Genomic DNA, 21,831 nt, shown 5'->3' on the forward strand with positions numbered 1-21,831 from the left:
GCCCATTTGTGCCTCAAATGTTCATGCATCTGCCATCTTGAATTGGGGTGTATGACATCATCAGAAACTATGCCTTTGAGGTGTCTGTATGTGTCCCTACAACTGTATCAAATTTGGTCCAAATTGTGCCTCATAAGTTCACGCACCCGCCATCTTGAATTGGGGTGGATGACATAATCACAACTACACCATCAAGGTGTCCCTTTGTGTCACTCACTCCAATTGTACCAAATCTGGTTCAGATCAATTCGGCAGTCCACAAGTTAGCCACTTGCATCTCATACGTTCCTGCATCTGCCATCTTGAATCAGGGTGGATGACATCACAAACTATGATGTTGAGGCGTCCCTGTGTGTCCCAACAACTGTACCCAGTTTGGTTCAAATCAGTTAGGCGATTCATGTTAGCCCACTTGCACCTCAAACGTTTATGCATCTACCATCTTGAATCAGGGTGGATGACATCACCACAAATGATACCATTGAGGTGTCACTATGTGTCCCTACAACTGTACCCCATTTGGTTCATATTGGTCCAGGCAATGCAAAGTTGGTGCAGGGGCACACACACACACACAATGCCAGATTATCTCATAAACATACTTTCCTTAAGGAAAGTAGGCTAAAAATAAACATTTTAAATAAACAAAAATACACAAATGGTATTAGAGGAAATGAAGTTTGTCAGTGATGGCATGTGCACTGGCCAGTAGGTGGCTGTGACACTTTGCACAACCACAGTCCAAATGGCATTTGAGTTTCTCAGGTGGGAAATTATAGCAAATCATATTATATAACAAGAAGTTGAGCATGTTTGGTCACTTGATTTCCACACTGTCACCTGACTTCCTGATCTAGGCAGGCTCTCCTCAGAGGTTTTTGCCAACTGGAATTACAGGGTCCTACTGTGATCATTATTTCTCCCAGATCAGCTGGCTTACAGTTTTGCAATGAGCAGGAACTATTGGAACTGTGCTCCTGGTCTCCTGAGGTGCCTGTCACCAGGTGAAACCTTTCCAACCACTCCACCTATATTGGGAAAAACTTCACAAATTGACTTCTTGCAGTTCATGCAGCTGTTAAAGACACAGGAACTTCTGTAATAAGATGACAATCCTGGCCTTTACCAAGCAGTGCAAGCAACTGCTACCTGGACATCATAGCTTATAGGTAGAAGACTTTGCAGATATCATCTAGCTGCTCTATGCTGCAGTGTCCAGCCTTTGGGAGGAAGGTATGAAAATATGAGCAGGATCAGCCTCTATCTCCCCCAAAGATCCACAATTCTTTATAGGGTTGGGACCAAAGCATACAAATCATAGGCCAATGCAAAGCCAAGTCCTTAGAGACAGGAAAAAACACTGGAGTTATAGATCAGTGGAACTCTAGAAGTGTATACTACCTGGCTTGGTGGGGGCAGTAGAGGCAGCAACTAACACTAGGCAAAAGGGGCAGGGAACCTATAAAGGTATAGGAAGGGCAGATAAGAATAGTGTACTCCTCCTATGTCCACCAGAGGCTCATGTCCCCATATGTGGTTTCTCCCTCTTTCAGCAAAGAGCCACAAGTGTGAGGTGTGAGCTTATGTGTCAGTTTGTTTTTCCTGTCTCTGTGGACAAAGCAGGCAGTCAGCTTGAGGGGAAATTCAGGGAAACAGATTAGAGTTGTCTGCGTGTTAGATCCAAGTCTACAGTTCACAGTAAGCCAATGCAATTCTCTCAGTCCAGTGCAAGATTGAGAGTTGCAGAAGGAGACAGAAGGGGAGCTACATATAGGGTCACAATGAGCTGGAGTGGGAATCAGAAAATTGGAGGGGTCTTGTGGGCCATCTAGTCCAACCACCTGCTTGATGCAGAAAATCTAGAGCTAAAGCATCCCCAACAAATGACTTTCAACAAAAGTGAAAGAGATTATTAAGGAGGATAAGGAGATGGCAGAGAAGCTGAATGAGTTCTTTGCATCTGTCTTCATGGCAGAGGATACTGACCATATACCCACTCCGGAACTGAGATTCTCAGTCTTGGGGGCTAAATAACTGGGCCAATTTGAGGTGATAAGAGAGGATGTTCTAAACTGTCTGGAAAAACTAAAAATTAACAAATTGTCAGGGCCAGATGTTATCCACCCAAGAGTTCTGAAGGAACTCAAATGTGAAATTGCTGATCTAGCAAAAATATGTAACTTGTCCCTACAATCAGGCTCGGTCCCAGAGGACTAGAAAGTAGCTAATGTAACTGATTTTCAAAAAGGGATCGGGGGGGTGGTCATGGAAACTACAGAGCGGTTAGCTTAACTTCTGTGCTAGGTAAATTGATGGAAAGCATATTTAAGGACAAAATTGTAAAACATATAGAAGAACAGGTCCTGCTGAAGGAGAACCAGCAGGGCTTCTGCAAGGGCAAGTCTTGCCACATTATGCTTTTGGAGTTCTTTGAGAGTGTCAACGGTAATTGGATAAAGGTGATACAGTCAACATCGTATACTTGGACTTCCAAAAAGCTTTTGACAGAGTTTCCCACTAAAAGCTCTTGAGTAAACTTAGCAGTCATGGGATAAGGGGACAAGTTCAGTTGTGGACTGGTAACTGGTTGAAGGTCAGGAAACAGAGGGTGGGAATAAATGGACAGTTCTCACATTGGAGGGAAGTAAGAATTGGGTACAGATCCCTGGGAATCAGAACTGGTCCCAGGGATCTGTACTGGGACCAGTGCTCTTTAACTTGTTCATAAATGATCCAGAGGTTCAAGGTGGCCATATTTGCAGATGACACTAATCTATTTAGGATAGAGAAATCCAAAGCAGAATGGGAGGAGCTCCAAAAGGATCTCTCCAAACTGGGGGAATGGGCAACAAAATGGCAAATGCGGTTCATTGTAAGCGGTTCAATATATGTGGGGATACACACACACACACACACACACACACACACACACACACACACACACCAATTGTTGTACATGAGAATCAACTGTTGTGGGGTTCATACACAGTTTATTTGATGCATTTCCTAGAAGCTCTCCCCTGGGCGGGCTAGTAACTCTGCTTCTTAAGCATATCTAAAGTTAGCATCTTTTGGAAATTTTAGGCAAATATTAGACAAACATTTATTATTTATTTCTTGAGACCTTCGTTACCACACTTTTCTCAAAGAGATTCAAAGAGGCTTACAATAAATCATGCAAACAAAATCTTTTTTGTTATAAGTAGCTGTAATTCTACCTTGTCTCCTGCCAATGTATTATTTTAATTTCTCTCCTTCCTGTGTTTCTCCTTTCAGTAGTTGCCTGCTTCATTTGCTGCTGTTTGAGAGTTGATAGCGAGGTTCCTGTAGGCAGCTATGAACAGAGCTACCCTTGGTTAAGATGGGTGCTCTGCAGACTTATGAGGAGTGAAGCACAATCAGGACAGCTTGCTGAAGTTCTGACAGGTGGTCACCACTAGGGATATGCAAAGAACTGGTTCCAAACTGGTTCAAAAAACCAGTGGTTCGGCCGGTTCGAAGGTGGGTGGGATCTCTTTAAGGATGGAGGAGGTTGCTCTTACCCCTCCTGCTGCATTTCCCCCTCCGGTGCAGGGGGAATGGTCCAGCAGGGCAGCAGTGTATCTCTTTAGCACTCCGGTGCCTCCTCAGCCTGGAAGTGACTGGAAGTTGATGCTGCGCATGTGCACGTCCTTCCGGTCACTTCTGGTCCGAGGAGGCACCGGGGCAGCAAGGAGGTACCCTGCCGCCCCACCGGACCATTTTAAAAGGCAGCGCCGGCAGGGAAGATATGGCAGGAGGGGTAAGAGCATCCTCCCCTGTCCTTAAAGAGATCCCCCCTACCTTTGGACCAGTAGGCACTGGTTCCATGCACACCACTAGTCCCCACCATACCAGTCTCCTCCTTGCCTTCAGTTACTGGGCCCTGGGGCAGCTGGCTTGCAATGGCTGACAGAGGCAGTGGTGGTCCTGTGTCTTTTCACCAGCCAGTTTGGGTGTTCCTGCTGCTACTGTTTACTCTACCAGAGGCCACAGCAGAAACAGCCCTTCCCTAGAAGTTAATATTGCAAAGAGGAAAATATTGCTGGGTGTGGGTGTGACATCAGCCCCTCGAAGCTCTGCCCATGCTCCAAACTAGCCAGAAGATCTCCGTCGCAGTTGCTACAAGGCCCTGATGTCCAAAGAAGGGGGAGATATCAGGTTGGCTCTGTTTACCTGCCAGAGGTTTTAGCAGCAGGTCTGACTCTGGCCATCTTCCCAGCCAGCCCACAGAACTCCTTAAGTGGCCAGTGCCCTGTGGGTGATGCCCTCCATCCACTGCCAAAGGGTATTGGCCTTCTTTGGGAGCATCAAGGTATCGTCATTAAATTCCTCTGGCTTTTGTGATTCCTCATAAACCATCTGATGATATTCAAATGAAATTGTCCAAGGTGGATTCTCTAGAGGCAACTCTAATGGCAACGAAGGAAGCTGACAGCAGAAAGCACGAAAACAAGAAATACGCTAAGGCTACAATCTTGAGTGCCATCACTTGGGAGTGAATTCCATTGGCATAAGTAGAACTTACTTCTGAATAAATATGCATTTTGGGTTGGGCCATAAACTGGTACACTGAGTAATACAAAGAGTTTCAAAATAATAATTTACGGAGGAAGTTGTGAGGTACTTATTTATTACAAACTGCTCTGAGGCACTGTGAGAAAAGCATGATTATTCAATGACACCAGAGCAGTATCATGCAGTCGGATGCTCTGCGGTGCAATTTGCTACTCAGCAAAGCTAGAGAAAGGAACCTTGGGATAAAGAGGGGAAATCCCATTCCCAAACACATGTATGTATTTCTTCTCAAAAGTTAAACACTGAGGTACAGTGGAACTCACAGCCAGGACATGCTGTACAACATACCAAGTTAACTTACTTAACAACTGTTAAAAACATGGATCCTCTTTTTCCTCCCTCTCCTCCCACACTTGCTTAACTCCCCCCAATTCTTTCTATGCCCCTCTCCTTTGCTTTCCCTTGCCTTTTGTTCTCCCTTCAGTTGTAGGCATACAACACAAGACTATGTATTTTTACTTAGAAGTAAGCCCCACGGTATTCAATGGGTCTTACTTTAGTGTAAGTGTGCATGAGATAGCGGGCAACGTGTTTCTGTTAAGATCTGTAATATTATTTTAGAAAAGAAACTTGTTAGACAATAAATAATATTTTCAAAGCACCACAGTATATCCTAGACTGTAGAGGCCAAACTGTATGTTCTGCAGGGGATCCATGATTGCTAATCCACCCAATTATGGTTAAGCATCAAGATCCTTGATGAGTCATGACATTAAAAAACACACACCAAAAAACTGAAATGCATCTGCAAGTGGCTGCCAACCTTTTGGGAGCAGCAGGAGTGGGAGACGTTTAACCCCCCATCCACACATACATGACACAACACTTTCCTGATCAAAATTGCTCACCAGAGACTGCTGTTTGCCCTCCAGGAGAAGATAAAACAATCATCCATACAGGCAGGCACTGCTTTAACATGATGAGCCTGGCACCATTCAATGCTTTTGTCCTGGCTCCCTCTGCTGGAATCCAGGTGGCATTACTGGCGGTTCAGAAACACCGCATGGAATGCAATCATTTGTACAGTGGCTTGGTTGCCACCAACTGACGGGTGCAGTCCAGATTACACCCTGCAACGGGGTCACAACGTATCTCTGAAGTGTCCTTCCACACATCCTGTGTTGTGACACTACAGTCCCTACGCTGACAGCAGAGTGCCGTCTATATTTCCAATGCCTTGTTTTGAATTTCGGTCATCTGAGGAGGTCCGTCTCCAGTTGCCACCGGTTGGTCTGGTGGTGACTCAGAAGTGGGCCTTCTCTGTAGCTGCTCCTGGGCTATGGAATGCACTCCCGGCAGAAATCCGCAATTTGAGTTCATTATTGTCTTTCAGGAGATCCCTTAAAACCTATCAATTTGGCCTGGCCTTCTAGGGTTTTTAAATTGTTGTAAACTGTTTTAAATTGTTTTAAATGTTTGCCCTGGTTTTCCAGGGTTTTTAACTGTTTGAATGTTTAATTGGTTTTATTCTGTTTTTTATAGTTTTGATTTTAATTGTTAACTGGTTTTAATTGTTTTTATTCTGTTGTAAACTGCCCTGAGCGACTTTTGGAAGGGCGGTATATAAATCGAATGAATGAATGAATGAATGAATGAATGAATGAATGAATGAAAAGAACACTGCTGTAGATAGATTCCATTTAGGGTGGCCTTGTGGGGGTCAATCGCTCCCTGTTTGCTATAGACCACATTATACCTAAGGATTATTTGTATTTGCTGACCACCCTTTTGCAAAAATTCATTTTTGCAAATGCAGCAACTATTTTACAAGCAATGTGTAGTGCAATCCTCTGCAGGTTTACTTGGGAGTAAGCCCCACTATGTTCAGTGAGCCTTACTCCCAGATAAGTGTGTAGAGGATTGAGATAAGTGGGCCTATGCATGATGAAGGCACGAGTCTTTTTGCTCATATAGGAGGGCTTGTACTGAAACTGTTTGCTCTGTGTTGATAGCATTACTCCAGTTATTATGAGGAATGCAATAATAAATAACCACTACAAATATTTTTAAAATTCACTGTTTTTTAAACTACTTAATCTTGAAGATATCCAACAATCGGCCTTTGAATCTGGCCCCCTGCCATACCGAAAGCCCTTCCTACTGAAATCTGAGTCATTTAAGGGCATTTCTTTATTTATTGTTTGATTTCTATGCTGCTTTTCATTAAAATAAACTCAAAGCGGCATGAGTTACTGTTACTGGAAGTAGTCATGGAAGATGTGCATTAAAGTCCGTGATGCAAACCGGAGTGCTTAAATACATTTGGAATAAGGTAAGAACAGGTCTCTCTGGTTTAATCACATAGCCACATTCTGTTTATTGCAGATCTGGATCCTTTAGCAGAAACAGTGCTTTCTCCTAGCCCACCTTACCCTCCAAAAAGCAGATGTGCCCTTGACTGCAACCAGCCTCTGACCGACCATGTTCAACCCAATGAACCCACCAGTCAGCAGCTATGTGGATCACTGTTACCTTCGGCCTCTCCATGGACAGGGCCAACCCAACCCCATGGTGGAAGGTTAGTCTCGCTGCAGCAGCCAGGCCACAAATGAGGAAGAGGATCATCCACTTGCTCATCTCTTCGTCCAGACCACCTGTTTGCCTACACATCCATTTCTGTACAAGAGAGCTTTGCAAACATCTGAGAACACTTTCCATACCACTTTGTTTGTTGAGGGACTCCTGCATATCTGCCATGGAACCCATTTATCTTTCAGAGCAGGTTTTCCCAACCTTGCATCATCATGGGTCACCTTTGGCCATGGTGGTTGGGGATGGTGGGAACTGTGGTTTAACATCATCTGTGGACCCAAGGTTAGCAACCCCTGTTTCAGAGGAGTCAGTATACCTTTGCATATCAGATGCTGTGGATAAATAGTGGGGAAAGGACATTATTTCACGCCCCACTTCTCAGCTTCCAGAGGTGTCCATTTGGCCATTCCTAGAAAGAGAATGCTGGGCTAGATATACTGTACATTGGTCCAATCCAACAGAGCTCTCCTTAAGTTCTAATAATGATCATCCCTAGAATGGCATGTTTCTTTTTGTCCATCTACTCCACCCATCGATCTTTCCATCCCCATCCATGTTGCAGGGCCATTTTGAATGAACCTTGAGCTGAAATATCATTGGATTGTGGTGGGATCCCTATGACAAAGCCCTTCGGTTGCTAATGGCTTGCACCATTGTCTTCCAGGAATCAGTGACTTGCCATATTATCACCAGGCCAACGTGATGGGCAATCACCATACCTATGGGATGGCAGCTGGAGCAGAACAACCTTCTCACATTGATGGTGAGTCTAGAGGGGTTAGAGCCAGATGAAATGAGGCTGGGGGTGGAAGTATAGGAGGAAAATTAAATTAGTATGGGCTACAAAGCCAAGTGGAGAGAAACTTTGCACACAGCTGGAGTTTTCATTACTACTTTCACCATAGTCACTCCCATTGCTGAAGAGGCAAGCAAATGCTAAGAAGTTTTATAAGTGGCTTGTTTTTCAGAGCCACCATGGTAAAAACTCCAGTGCAAGCTCCAGGACATGTCTTCTCTTTGGATCACAGCCATAGATAATAGAGATTTGTCTGACATTGTCATGTTGAAGCCTTTTGGTGTTCATATTGCTTTAGGATGCCTTGAACAAGCAACAAAAGGCACCAAGCAGCCATCTGCAAGGCATCTTTATACAGGTACCAGAGCCAGAGGCGCTCTTACCCCTGGAATTCGGGGCCAAAGTCCAAGTCCTCCATGGCCCCTGGGGCCCTCCAAATCCTCTTTTAGTCTGTCCTGGGTGGTGTGGTCACCCGGTGGAGAATGATGATGCTTAATTTGCAGGCGAGTGGGGCCTCCAAAGGCCTTTAGGTCCAGGCTCCAAAATTACTTAGGTGCACCTCTGACCAGAGCCCTTTGATGTGGAGCTGCCCCACTAGTTTGACACCCCCATTACTGGACACTTCTCAGGACTTCTCCTTATGATCTGGGAAGTGGGGGGGGCTGCAGATAGTGGGAGTAGGAGTCCAACATGGAGAGACCCAAGATTGGGAACCCCTGTCCTAGGAGGAGGTGTTATTATGTCCTGGGCAGGGCGAAGGTCAGCAGTCCGAGGAACCACTTAGGAGGAGACGTCAGGCATTGTCAACAGAGCAGGTGGTCAAAGGCCGGGAGTCAATCCACGTTGGTTCTTGGGAGCAAGCAAAGAGCATAGTCAGGGGAAGTCAAGGATAAGAAGCCAGATGTCCACACCAGAAGTTCACAGGAGCAAGCAAAGGGCACAGTCAGGGGAAGCCAAAGAGCAGGAACCAGGAGGAATCAAGACAAGCTAGGTAGAACAGACAGGGAGCCTTTGCAACAGTGCTGCTTCAGCAGCTCCTTTACTGCAGTCTGAGTTCTTCTATAGCCCTGCTGCTGGGTAGAATCCTAGGCTCTGCCCACACCCCCAGAGACAATGGAAAGTTAAAGGGCTGAGCCCTATTTCTTAATTGTAGACTCCTGTGGAGCTGGGGCAGTTCTTCAGTCTCTGGAGGAGGGTCGGAGTCCTCCTCTGAATCAGTGGATGGGGGCAATGGTGTGTCCTCAGGGCGAGGTGCGGGTGGTGGCTCTTCTGTCCTCAGAGCTCTCACCAGATAGGGCTGGGGATATGGACGGTTCCCAGAGGCGAGCCTCAGGGCCAGGTTGTGCAGGTAGCTCTTGGGGACCAGGAGCCTTGTCCTCAGAGCTCTCACTGTCTGACCCCACCTGGTGTGGCGATAGGTCCTGGTCCATGAGAGGTGTCCTGTCCCAGGAGTTGCCTTCATACTAGATCCCGCCTCCCAGACACAATAATCTCTTCCTTTCCCCCTCCAGGCGCACGCTTTTCTACACCCCGAAACACAGCCAAGCTGACAAAGAAGCGGGCACTGTCCATCTCCCCACTCTCAGATGCCAGCATTGACCTCCAGACTGTTATCCGCACTTCTCCCAATTCCTTAGTGGCCTACATAAATTCTCGCTGTGCCTCTGCCAATGGCTCCTATGGGCACCTCTCCATTGGTACAGTCAGGTAGGTATTCCTTTCTGGACAGGTTAGCCGAAGGCAAGGCCTCTACGGGACCCACTCCCTCCTCACAGGTAACTCTGAGGACCACCTGAGTTTTTACATGATGTGTTTAAACAGATTTGAAACTTTAAAGTTGTTATGGTTTCCAAACAAGGGATCCTGGGAACTGTAATATCCATGGATGGTTCTTTGGAGGAAACATTGAGTAAAACCGATATGACATTGGTTTCAATTACAATTTAAATCAAATTAAAGTGTATTTGTGCCCTAAGGGGAGCTAAGGAATTGAGAGCTAGATTTCAGCTCCAGAAATGTAATGTGATTGGTTGAGATGCAACTGGAAAGACTGTTTCACATTCTTTATTATATGTACATCCTAATTTTCCTCCTAAAAGCTTATGGCAGCCTATGTGAAATTTCCCTCTATTTATCCACACAACAACTGGCCCAACCCACTGAGATTTATGACTGAGCAGGGATGTGAGCCCAGGTCTTCCTGCCTCTGCCTTGACTTCAACATAACTAGGAATCCATCTGATCCACTCACTAAAGGATGAATAGGTGGAAGGAGGTGGTGCTCTCCCCTATCAGCAGATTTGCAAAGGCTGCAAGAGGTCTGCCAGTGAAGGAGGGCTTCTGTTGAAGTGGGAGGGTGGAACCTTTCCCATCAGCATCAGTCCCATACAATACCTATGCAAACACCGTGGGGAAAGACTTACCGTATTTTACGGACTATAAGACGCTACAGACTATAAGACGCACCTTAATTTTAATCCAGTTTTTCAGAGTTTTAACATATTAAACTGTTAAAACATATAAGACGCTCCTGAATTTTGACAGATATTTTTCGAGGAAAAAAGTGAGTCTTATAGTCCATAAAATACGGTATTCCTCTTGAAAGAGGAACATATACTACTACTAATAAGCAATAACAACACCAATCATATGTTTCCCCCACAATTAACCTGAAAGTGGAACAGTATTCAATGACTCCACACGGGATCTGGTGCAAACAGCAGTTGCTGTGCAAAGAATCTAGCCGGCGGAACTAGTTGATGAGAAGGCACCCTCTGTGATCCAACTTCACTGGGCCCAAAGGATATGCTCAGGAAGCGGAGTCCTGCGACTGACAACTCATTCTGCTCTTTTTCTGCACTCCTGAGGAATCACGCACAGAGATGCACACGCACATTCACATACCGGTCATTATACAATCCTGCCTTATGCTTTCTTCTGTCATCCTCTTCAGCCCTTCCCTTGGGTTCCAGAGCTCCATGGACCACCAGAAATCTCAGGGAATGTCATTTGGCCACAACCCAGCTATGGTTCCCTGTGGGTCCCACGAGCACATGCCCAGTCGGCCAGGCATGATGCACCATATGCCACCACCCCGTGGGATGCTGAAGCACTGCCAGGTAAGTGATCGCCAAATCCACCACCCTGCCCTGCTCAGCATATTGTTCTGAAGCAAATGGATACCGAATGCTCCCGACACCATACCAGACCTGCTGTGCAGAGCAACGAGAACCACAGCAACCAAACCAAACCTCAAAAGAAACGGGTTTTTTTAGAAGTGTCTTTTAGAAGTCTTGATAGGCCTTTAGAATGATGTGTCCAATTAGTGTTGGGGAGGAAGATGGGTGGCTGCAGAGCCCGAGGGAGAAGGGCCTCCTTTGGGTATATGGGGCTCTAGTTGGAGAGGGCGCCATCACCTGGAGCTCTCGCCGTCTCTTTCCCACAGCTGAAGTCAGAGCCCAGCCTGGGCAGCCCTCTGGATGCCCTGAGCACCAAGTGCCTGGAGGAGTGCTCGGAGGGTGACATTTCCAGCCCAGCCTCTACGGGGACGCAGGTAACACCAGGCCATAGCAATGTGCTCACGCCAACACAAATGCACACGCTTTTCAAATCCATAGTCCAGCATCAAGGACTGGAGCAGTTTATTCGGGTGGGGGGAGGGAGAGAGAGGGGAAGTTCTCATAATACATGTTAAACAGAGGCAATACACTGTATGGCACATTCAGCGGCCAGGAGTATGGAGAGAAAGGTTCTCAGTAGTGGCTCCCTTTTGGTCAGATTCTCTTCCTCTGGAGATTCAATAGAGCACAAGCAGGAGCTTATTTCAGAAAGCTTATAGGACCCTTTTTGTCTGAGCAGGTGAATGAATGAAGACTGGGGTTAAGTGAGTGGCTATGTTTGTAGTGATTTTCAATACCACATCACTACTGCCCTTAAGATTTGCAACACTGACTGCATTCTCACAATCATGGCAATCCTGTTTAAAGAGTTAACCAGGATTGCAGAGCTGGTTGTGAAAATGCAGATTTTCCAGGCAGTCCTGGTCAAATTGCTATGGTTAAACCACATTTAACCAGGACAGCCAGCCAGAATCAGATCCTCTGTGGGGTGCCAAGAGTTATATTTGATCATCAGGCAAACTCTTTTCTCACATTGGTCCAGGAAGTCCTGTGTGGAGCACAGACAATTGTCTCTTTCTCTTCCTGTAAACTGTGCTGGGAGAAGGTGGTGAGAAAGTGGGCTGAATCACTGGTGAATTCTCCCAGAGAATGTCTGAAGATGCTTCATATCTTACCTCCATCCCAGGATCCCTTGCTAGGCATGCTAGATCCCCGGGATGAACTGGAGAAAGAAGATGGGAAGGTGGAGGCTGAGGCTGTGTATGAGACCAATTGCCACTGGGAAGGGTGCTCCAAAGAGTTTGACACCCAGGAGCAGCTGGTGCACGTGAGTGATGGGGCAATGTGTTGGGAACTGGAGGAATCTCAGAGCTGATGGGGAAGGTTGGCTTGTCAAACCCCCTGCCCTGAGACAGGACGTGCTGCACCAAATAACACTCCAGAGAGACACCTGCTTAACTTTTGTAATGTTTTTGGGAGAAGGCAGGATAAGAATCTAAATCATAAATAATAACAATGAGTTATGTTAGCTGTCTTGTCTTCGGAGGATAATGAATTTGCAGCATTCTTCTAGATGAGAGCAAGGACAAAGTGTCCTCTCCATGGTTTGCCCTAGAAGCCTGGACAATGATGCGGGATTTAGTCTTGCCCAACATCTGAACTCTCCCTCATGGCCTCACAGGCTGAATTCAGAGGAAGAGTCAGTTCATTTGGCACCAGAATACTTACAGGACTTGATACTAGTTTCACTGTCCTGGCTTCTGAGCTGTAGTATACTAAAGGCACTAAGAGTTTATCTGTTAGAATCCTTAGCATCCCTCACAGGTCTACAGTTCCCATTATTTCCTAGAAAAAGGAAATATATTAGATTTGTTTTTTGTATTCATGATCGGTTTCCAAAACTAGCAGATAGTCTGAAATTGCCCAAAGAATCTGCTTAGAAAGGTGCCTTAATTGAAGCACTGGAATATACAAATGTATCTTTTCACTTATATTTGTATCCCACAGTTCCTTGAAAGTGTATGTAGAATCACCTTATTTTCTCTACACAACATCTCTGCGAAATGGGCTAGGCAGTGGGGCTGGTGACTTACCCACCCAAGGAACTTTAAGGACAAATAGGGATTTGAACCCAGACCACCTTTGTCCAAATCCAGCACTAACTGCTACACCACACAACCTCTCACACAATTTAAATGGATTTTAAATGTAGTAATTTAAAAGCCAAACAGTTATTTTAATAAATAGATAGCCTTTAATCGGTTGCTAACCATGACGTAACCCCATCGTATCTGGTCTTGCCATTAGTGGATAGGGTGAACAAATGTTTCCCCTCTTATGTATGAACTCTTCTGTTAAAGTATCTGGGGAACTCACCCGCAAATGGCTGCTTCCACTGACTTCCTGTCTCTTTGTTGCTTCTCTCACTTGACAATGCAGCACATTAACAATGAACACATCCATGGGGAAAAGAAGGAGTTTGTTTGCCACTGGCACGACTGCTCACGGGAGCAACGGCCCTTCAAGGCGCAGTACATGCTGGTTGTCCACATGAGACGCCACACAGGAGAGAAGCCCCACAAGTGCACCGTAAGTAGGACGGACCGGGAGCCAAGCAAGATGGCTGGGATGGTATGAGAGAGGCACAAGTGCATCCATGTCCTGCAGTGGCCCTTCACTTCTAAGGGTTCACTCTTGCTCACAGCTTGCTCACAGAACCACCATTTGGCATCTAGTAGCCACAGGAGAAGCCCGCCACATGCAGTGGGCATGCCCAGCACGATGGGCATCTTTTGCTGTGTGTTCTCTTTACTGATCGTGGGCTGAGGGTTGCCCTGCTCAGGGTTTCAAGGGCACGCCCTGGACTTTGCAGAGCGGCCTGGAAGTGTGTGGGTCATGACTAGTGAAATTCCTCTGGCAGTGCCAGAGGAAGAGTTGAACACGTTTTCCAGTGACCTGAAGGTGGGTGGTGGGGGGTGGAGCTACTCAGTGCCCTTGCTCTGTTTTTGTTCCTGCTCAGGACTACAGAAGCAGGATCCGTTGTGCAAAAGCAAAAATCTGCACATTTGCTTTATGCAGACTGCAGAATCCAACTTTTATTGGAACAGGATTTGGTATATCTTGGCTTTGAATTTGGGGGTAGAGTGAGGGTAGTGCAGAGTGTACACTAGCCTACTGCTACTACTATGAATATTTATATACCGCTCTTCCACCAAAGTACTCAAAGCGGTTTACATAGAAAAATAAACAATGCATCAAGAAGATGGGCCCCTGTCCCCAAAGGGATCACTGTCTAAAAAGAAACACAAGAAAGATACCAGTGACAGCCACTGGAGGGATGCTGTGCTGGGGTTGGAAAAGGCCAGTTGCTCTCCCCCTGCTAAATATAAGAGAATCGCCACTTTTAAAAACTGTCTCTTTGCTCCTTCCTGACTATAACAGAAACATTGCCACTTCTCTTTTCTAAGTAATCATTAAAGGCATATAGGAGTTTCATTCCTTCTAAAATTTGGCAACCCTGTTGTAGAAGGTGATCCTAATGGCCAAGCTCTCTGACCTGTATTTTCCAACTTCCATTGAAATATTTGATTCTTAACATGATCCCGGTTGTATTGACATGTGCAGAAGCCGCCTTCAGAAGACTTTCAAAGCTTCACATGATGCTCTTGCTCCACACCATGCTTGTGCACATCCATTAGGTGTGGTGGTTAGAGCATGATTGGACTTGGTTCCTTTCCAACTGCTGCCACAGCAGCATTGGGAAGTGACAGCTCCAGTTCTTGAGAGTTTTTCTATGAAGGATCTGTATAAGAGAGAAAGAGAGAAAAGAGTTTGTTTTAACTGTCCACTTTGTTACTGAAGCATATTTCGATGTACATGACTGAAAAGAAAACATTTAAATGCTGTGAAAAATGTAAGGCAAAATTGCCTACCTAAGACCAACATGAGCTTTGTCTGTTGTTTCTCTGGGAGGAACGTAAAACTAACGTGTGCCAAATCTAGCTGTCATTTTCCCAGCAAACCCACAAAACTCGGGAATTATGGCTGAAAGGCGCCTTGAATAATTTGGCTTTGTGTCCCTTGTGTCAACGGCAGCGTCTATGACTTCCACCTCAATCGCTACTTAAACTTAGGTGCCCGCCTCACATCAATATCAACACCTAGTTTGACTGTGGAAGCTTTACTGGTGACTGCACAATCAGTCTTGACAGTGAGTACTTCAATGTCAAAAATACTCCTGTCCACTCCGAAGGCACCATTGACAGAAATGAAAAAGAAGGCAAAAGAGAGAGCTCATGAGGGGATTGTCTCAGTGAAAACAAAGAAAAAGAAACACTGGTCCTCTGCATCACCATAGAGAACATCCATATCGAAGCACACTAATGTTGCTTCGACCTTAAAGGCTCCATTGACATCAGCAGCTCCATCAGTCTTGATGTCCAATCAAAAAATTCCATCAATTTCTACTGTAACTTTGGCATCAACATTGACATCATCTGCGACCTTACCATAGGCATTGACTATGACCTTACCATCAGCATCGACTACAAACATAGCATCAACAAAGGATTTGACATTGACCACAACATTTATCATTCCTACATTGATTCCGAAACCTGAAGCTTTGTCTACAGTAACCACTCAGTCAGGACTACTGACATTAAAGACTTTGGTGAGAAGGAAAGACATTTCCATCTGACTGGAACGGCCACATCAGTATACTTTATTGGCCCTCCCCTTGACATCAAGGAGGGAGTATACACAATTCCCTTCATTGTCCTTTGGAGGAGACTTGGAGTATGAGGAAGAGGTGATGGAGATCCCAAAGGCATCTTCAATGTTCCCTGCACAGCATGTCTTCCTTAAGAGATGACCAATGGAAGTTGTATGACTGGAAGCAGGAACAGTGGAAAGTGCATCAATATATACGTCGTCTCACAAAACCTACAGCTTGGCAAGTGTCTTGTGCTACTAAATATGGCATTCTACCTAGAGGACATCAGGAATTTTCATATAAAAACCTATATGTAACCTATTCATCAATTCGTACGTGTACTCATTATTACTTTTCACAAAACAAGAGATATAAACTTCATTGAGCTCATGAAATATACAGAAGAGCCACCAGATGAAAGCGTCCATTATTTCCACACACACACACACCCCCACTGGAGTTCAGGAGAATACCATCTCATGTGGTGACACATACCATCACCTCCTCAACAAGTGCTGACCCAGTTGAACAGCCTGAACCAAGGCCAAGAACTCCACCACAGATGGCAATGGATGTAGGGGGAACAACCCCACTAGCAGAAACAGAGTTGGCAACGGCTACGAGAACACAGATGACAGCTACTGTCATGTTAGTTTCTACCTCCTCAATGCATGGACTCTCTAGAGATCTAGAAGAGGAATGGGCTGATGATGGAAGCTCAGAGTCAGAAGGTGAAGAAGTGGTTTCCCAAGACTCCGAGGCTGAATCCGAGGGGAAATAACTTGCCTAGCAAGCAAGAAGTTGCCAGTTTGAATCCCCCGCTGGTATGTTTCCCAGACTATGGGAAACACCTATATCGGGCAGCAGCAATGTAGGAAGATGCTGGAAGGCATAATCTCATACTGCGCAGGAGATGGCCATGGTAAACCCCTCCTGTATTCTACCAAAGAAAAACCACAGTGCTCTGTGGTCGCCAGAAGTCGACACTGACTCGATGGCACACTTTACCTTTACTTTACAAGGAACAGGATAAAAGAGAATACAGGAAGTCAGGAAGATCACAGAGTAGTAGCTATGTGCAAAGAACAAAACAAGGTGCTTCCCGCCAGAAACAAGGCAATGGAGCTAAACAAGGCCTTTGATGCCTTGCCTCATCCATCACAGGTACCCGCATCTCAGATTCCACTCCTAGCAGACCACTATCCAATGTGGGAGCAAATAACATTGGACAAGTGGGTACTTTCAGTTGTCAAGAAAGGCTATGCTATAAATTTCCACACAAGGCCAATTTTTCAGGGTATCAAATATACCCAGCTCTGTTAGAGGAAATGGCAACACTCTTAGAGAAAGATGCCATCGAAATAGTTCCATCCAAATCAACAAACAGGGGAGTTCTATTCCAGCTATTTTCAGATACCAAAAAAGGATAGGGGGTATCCAACCAATACTAGACCTGAGGGCTTTGAACGACTTTATCCAAATGACAAAATTCAGGATGGTATCAATACAAGCCATACTGCCCCTTTTAACAGGGGACTGGTGGTTTGCAGCTACAGACTTGAAAGATACATGCTCACACATAAGGATATGCCCAGATCACAGGAAATACCTCAGATTCACTGTAGGGAATGATGTATACCAGTACAAGGTGCTGCCCTTCAGCATATCTATGACCCTGAGAGTTTTCTCCAAATGTATGGCTGTCATAGTTGCCTACCTACGGAGATGATATATGTTCCTATTACTGAACAACTGGTTACTAATGGCACAGCTACAGCTACAACAGGACTTGCAAGGTATGCTGATGCTACTGAACGATTTGGGTATGAAAATCAACAACAAAAAGTCTAAGATGGAATCCACAAGAACCATACTATTCATAGGTTCAATTCTAGATGCAGATAAACGGAAAGCCTTCCTGCCAGCAGACAAAAGCTCAAAGATAATATGTCAAAGTAGACTTGGCCCTCCAGAATCCACAATGAGCGTCCAGACAAGTCCAGATTTTGCTAGGATTGATGGCGTCTTGCACGGCAGCAATGCAATCCGCAAAGCTGAGAATGTGCCCCCTGAAGCACTGGTTTTTTAAAGTATTTGATTTTCAAACAGGGAACCAATCACACAATTTGACCATGTGAAACATTCCCTCTTGTGGTGGAAAAACAACATGAACTTGACCACAGGCATACCTTTTCAACCCAGGTTTCTGGAAATTGTCATGACCTCAGATGCCTCGCAAAGAGGCTGTAGAGCACATTGCCAAGTCCATCAAGTGAGTGGGAAATGGATGGGAAGGGTGGTTTTTGTTTTTTGTTTTTTAAGGCTTCATATAAACATTTTGGAACTTCTGGCTTCTTTCCTGGTGCTCAAGGCATTCAGACCTATGGTACAGGGGGAAACAGTTCAGGTGGACAATTATTATTAATTATTATTTATTATTTATTACATTTATAAACTGCCCCACCCAGAGGCTCTGGACGGTGTACAACTTTAAAAAGATCTAAAAACACACAATTCAAAGCACAGTGCTACAAACAATATAAAAGCAATTCAAAAACAATTAAAACCATTTAAAACCAATTAAAATACTTTTTTAACACAACAACACTTTACAAGCCTTGGAAGGGCCAGGCCAAACAAATAAGTTTTTAGAGCTCTCTTAAAGGCTGACAGAGAGCCTAAATTGCAGATATCTGCCAGGAACAGCTACAGAAAAGACCTGGTTCCGAGTCACCACCAGACGTACTGGTGGTTACTGGAGATGGACCCCTCCAGATGACCTCAACGAGCGATGGGGATCATACAGAGCCCGGTGGTTCTGGAGCGGCTAACCCGCTCTGGAACCCCTGGTAAAAAGCAGGTTTGCAGAGTGAGTGCTCTGCAAACCTGCTTTTTACAATCGTGAGTAGCAGCGGCGCGCCTTCGTGCCACACCTACTCATGAGTAGACCCCCAGCTGGGGGTCTCCCCAGTATGCCCTGCGCGCTTGCGCAGGGCATACTGGGGCTTGCAGGAGCCGCGCAGCCCCCACTCCCCCACCCCCCGCCGGCTCTGTCATGGAGCCGGCAACCGTGTGGGCAGCCGATCCAGCCGCCCAGGGCTCCCTGCCTGCTCGTCTGTGGGGAGAGCAGGCTTAGCCCGCTCTCCCTGCAGTTTCTAAAAAAGTGGGTCTCATGGATCGTGAGACCCGCCTCAGTGTGCCACAACACAGATTGCATCTTGATCATGCCAAAATGTGGTACCCAACACTATTGCAGATCTCATGGGGCAGAATGTGAACACGACCTCTGCACATAGTCATGTCTGTGGAGGAAGGCAAGGCTCTACATCTAGAAGTGAATATACTGAAACTTACAGCATGGAGAATTGTGGGGAACCTGCAAGTGCAGAATTTCAAGAGAGAATTCTATTCAATGAAAAGAAACCCTCAACAAGAAAAACGTATGCAGCCAAATGGAAACAGTTTGAGACCTATGCAAGGAAACAAGTCCTCCAGATCAACCAGTGCATTGGTAATATTGACCTACCTTCCAGTTTAAAATAGAGTAGATTGTCAAATTCCTCAATAAAAGTTCACTTAGCCGTAATCTCAAGCTCCCATATAGGTGCAGAGTCCAGCACTGTATTTTCAGATCCACTGTGCAAAAGGTTTTCTGAAGGGATTAGAAAATTTATACCCATCAATAAAGAGGCCAATTTGTCAATTGAGTCTCTCAGTAGTTCTGGCAGGTCTGACTGTCCATTTGAACCATTAGCAACGCCATCACTGAAATTCCTGTCTCTAAAGACAGCATTTTTGATTGCATTGACCACAGCTAGGAGAGTGAGCGAATTACAGGCTTTAAGAGCTGATATCCCACACATACGCTTCAATAAGGAGAAAGTGGTTCTACAGACGGACATAAACCTCTTGCCAAAGATCAATACAAGCTTTCATATCAATCAAGATATAATTCTACCCTCATTCTTCCACAATCCTCAGACTGCTATAGAACTTAAACTACACACCTTAAATGTCAGGAGAGCTTTAGACTTCTGCTTAGGTGAAGGCCTTTAGGAAAGACAACCTATTTGTCTCCTACAGAGCGAATAAGAGGAGGGGAAAGATAACTAGTCAGAGACTGTCCAGATGGATAGAGAGACATACAAGTGTCAAGGAATAGAGCCACCAATGGACATTAAAGCACATTCTACATGTGCAGTAGGCTCTTCGACAGCTAATTTATTGGGATGTTCATAGAAGATATTCTCAGAGCAGCAACTTGGTCTTCTGATCATCCCTTCATTAGACATTATGTCTTAGACCTGAGGTCTACATCAGAAGCGTCATTTGGTAGAGGCATAGTAATTTTGCAATAATGGGAGATGTAAGGTAAGCTAGAAGCTGTGCCCACCACCAATACAGGAAGCTTACTAATCACCCAGTTGTGTGAATATAACCGGGATCACATCAGGGATAAACAGGTTGCTTACCTGTAACTGATTATCCTTGAGTGATCCAGGAGTATTCACATGATCCACCCAACATCCCTGCTTCAGGGAGAAAAGTAACAGTGAATGTATTATATCCTCTGATATTCCCTCACTTACTTTTTTCTAGTTCAACAGAGGATAATCACTTGTTCTGCGGCTGTCATCCAGGAACTGAATCCAATGATGCTCTAACTGCCACTCCTAGTGGATGTGCATGAGTATGGGGTGGAGCAAGAACGTTGTGCGGAGCTTTGAAAGTCTTCTGATGGTGGCTGCTGTGCATGTGCATTACCCAGTTGTGTGAATACTCCCAGATCACTCAAGGATCACCCATTACAAATAAGCAACCTGTTTTTCTGGTTGTGTAGAATAGTTTGTTCATTTATTCAGATATTTATATTCTGCCTTTCCTACCTGGAGGAAATTCAAGGCAGCTATTAATGATGGACTGAAACCAATATCAACCTGTAATGAAAATACAGAATCCCCCCAAATGAATACATTTTTTAAAAAATCAAGTCTACAGAAACCACCAGCAGCAGAACATGTCAGCAATAAGGTTGCTTAATCCCCAGAAGAACTAGGGCTTGGGTTGCCAACTGGGGACTATATAGAGGACATGCAACTATTTTGAGGACCAAATGACTTCCTTGAATTGGGAAAAACAGAGACTATTTGGGAGACCAAACAACCTTTTTTGCATGTTGCGGTGTCCAAAGTTCTGGGGAGCAGCTGGAACATTTTGTTTGCTCAAGGAACACTTTGCTCTCATGAGCAGCTCCTCTTCCTCTGTCTCCTCCTTCCCCTTCCTGCTGACCATCCCTCCAGTGAGGAAGCCAGAGGGGAGGTTCTGCTTCAGTGGCAGGTTGCAGAGCCACGTGATGCAGGAGCATGGAGAGGTGGCGGGACCGGCAGCTGCAGCTTGCTTCCTTCATGGGGTGGTAGCAGGGAGAAGATAGAAGTTGGTTAGCTAACTTTGCTCAGTTAGCAGTTACCCCTGCTAAAAGGCACTTTTTAAAGAAGTGGATCTCTTCCCTTTATCATGGGGAGAGAAACTGGCCCTACCCAACCCCAGCACAGCATTCCTTCAATGGATGAAGCTGGTGTTACCTTGCATTTCTTTTTAGATTGTGAGCCTTTTGGGGACAGGGGAGCATCTTCTTGTTGCAGAGCCACGTGATGCAACCTGAAGCATGATGCAACCTGAAGCGTGATGCAACCTGAGCATCTTCTTGTTGCAGAGCCACATGATGCAGGAGCATGGAGAGGTGGCGGGTCCGGCAGCTGCAGCTTGCTTCTTTCATGGGGTGGCAGTGGTGGTGGAAGTGAGAAGTTATCAGCTAGCTAGCTAGCTTTACTCAGATAGCAGTTAACCCTGCTCAGTGAAGAAAGGGCATCTTTTAAAGTGGTGAATCTCTTCTATTTATCATGGGGAGAGCAACAAGCCATATCCAACCCCAGCACAGCATCCTTCCAGTGGCTGATGCTGGGATTACCTTGCGTTTCTTTTTAGATTGTGAGCCCTTTGGGGACGTGGCGGTGGCAGGTGGGGGGAGGACAGAGGACTGTGTGTGTGGTAAACCTAACCAGGAGATGAATTTA

General features: G+C 45.5%; 1 protein-coding gene and 1 long non-coding RNA gene across 8 annotated transcripts in view; one reads left to right on the plus strand and one right to left on the minus strand.

The window, feature by feature from the left end:
* The window catches only part of GLI1 (GLI family zinc finger 1), a 165,090-nt gene that overhangs the window by 131,003 nt on the left and 12,256 nt on the right, over window positions 1-21,831 (plus strand). For all 7 annotated transcript variants that reach the window (XR_008315947.1, XR_008315949.1, XR_008315948.1 and 4 more), the window contains 7 exons: window positions 6,922-7,114; window positions 7,793-7,891; window positions 9,436-9,631; window positions 10,878-11,043; window positions 11,370-11,477; window positions 12,230-12,370; window positions 13,483-13,632. Coding sequence is in view for 3 of the 7 variants with exons in the window: in XM_053295088.1 (XP_053151063.1) it covers window positions 7,018-7,114; window positions 7,793-7,891; window positions 9,436-9,631; window positions 10,878-11,043; window positions 11,370-11,477; window positions 12,230-12,370; window positions 13,483-13,632 (957 nt within the window). In the remaining 4 variants the exon portion in view is untranslated. The remainder of the gene's footprint in view (window positions 1-6,921; window positions 7,115-7,792; window positions 7,892-9,435; window positions 9,632-10,877; window positions 11,044-11,369; window positions 11,478-12,229; window positions 12,371-13,482; window positions 13,633-21,831) is intronic.
* On the minus strand, window positions 13,049-19,412 carry LOC128344614 (uncharacterized). The gene is made up of 3 exons (XR_008315953.1): window positions 19,284-19,412; window positions 17,947-18,138; window positions 13,049-14,845 (listed from the first exon to the last, which is right to left on the minus strand). It is a non-coding gene; the product is annotated as an uncharacterized LOC128344614 (long non-coding RNA).

The sequence above is a fragment of the Hemicordylus capensis genome, chromosome 2, assembly GCF_027244095.1.
Source record: "Hemicordylus capensis ecotype Gifberg chromosome 2, rHemCap1.1.pri, whole genome shotgun sequence".
Lineage (NCBI taxonomy): Eukaryota > Metazoa > Chordata > Lepidosauria > Squamata > Cordylidae > Hemicordylus > Hemicordylus capensis.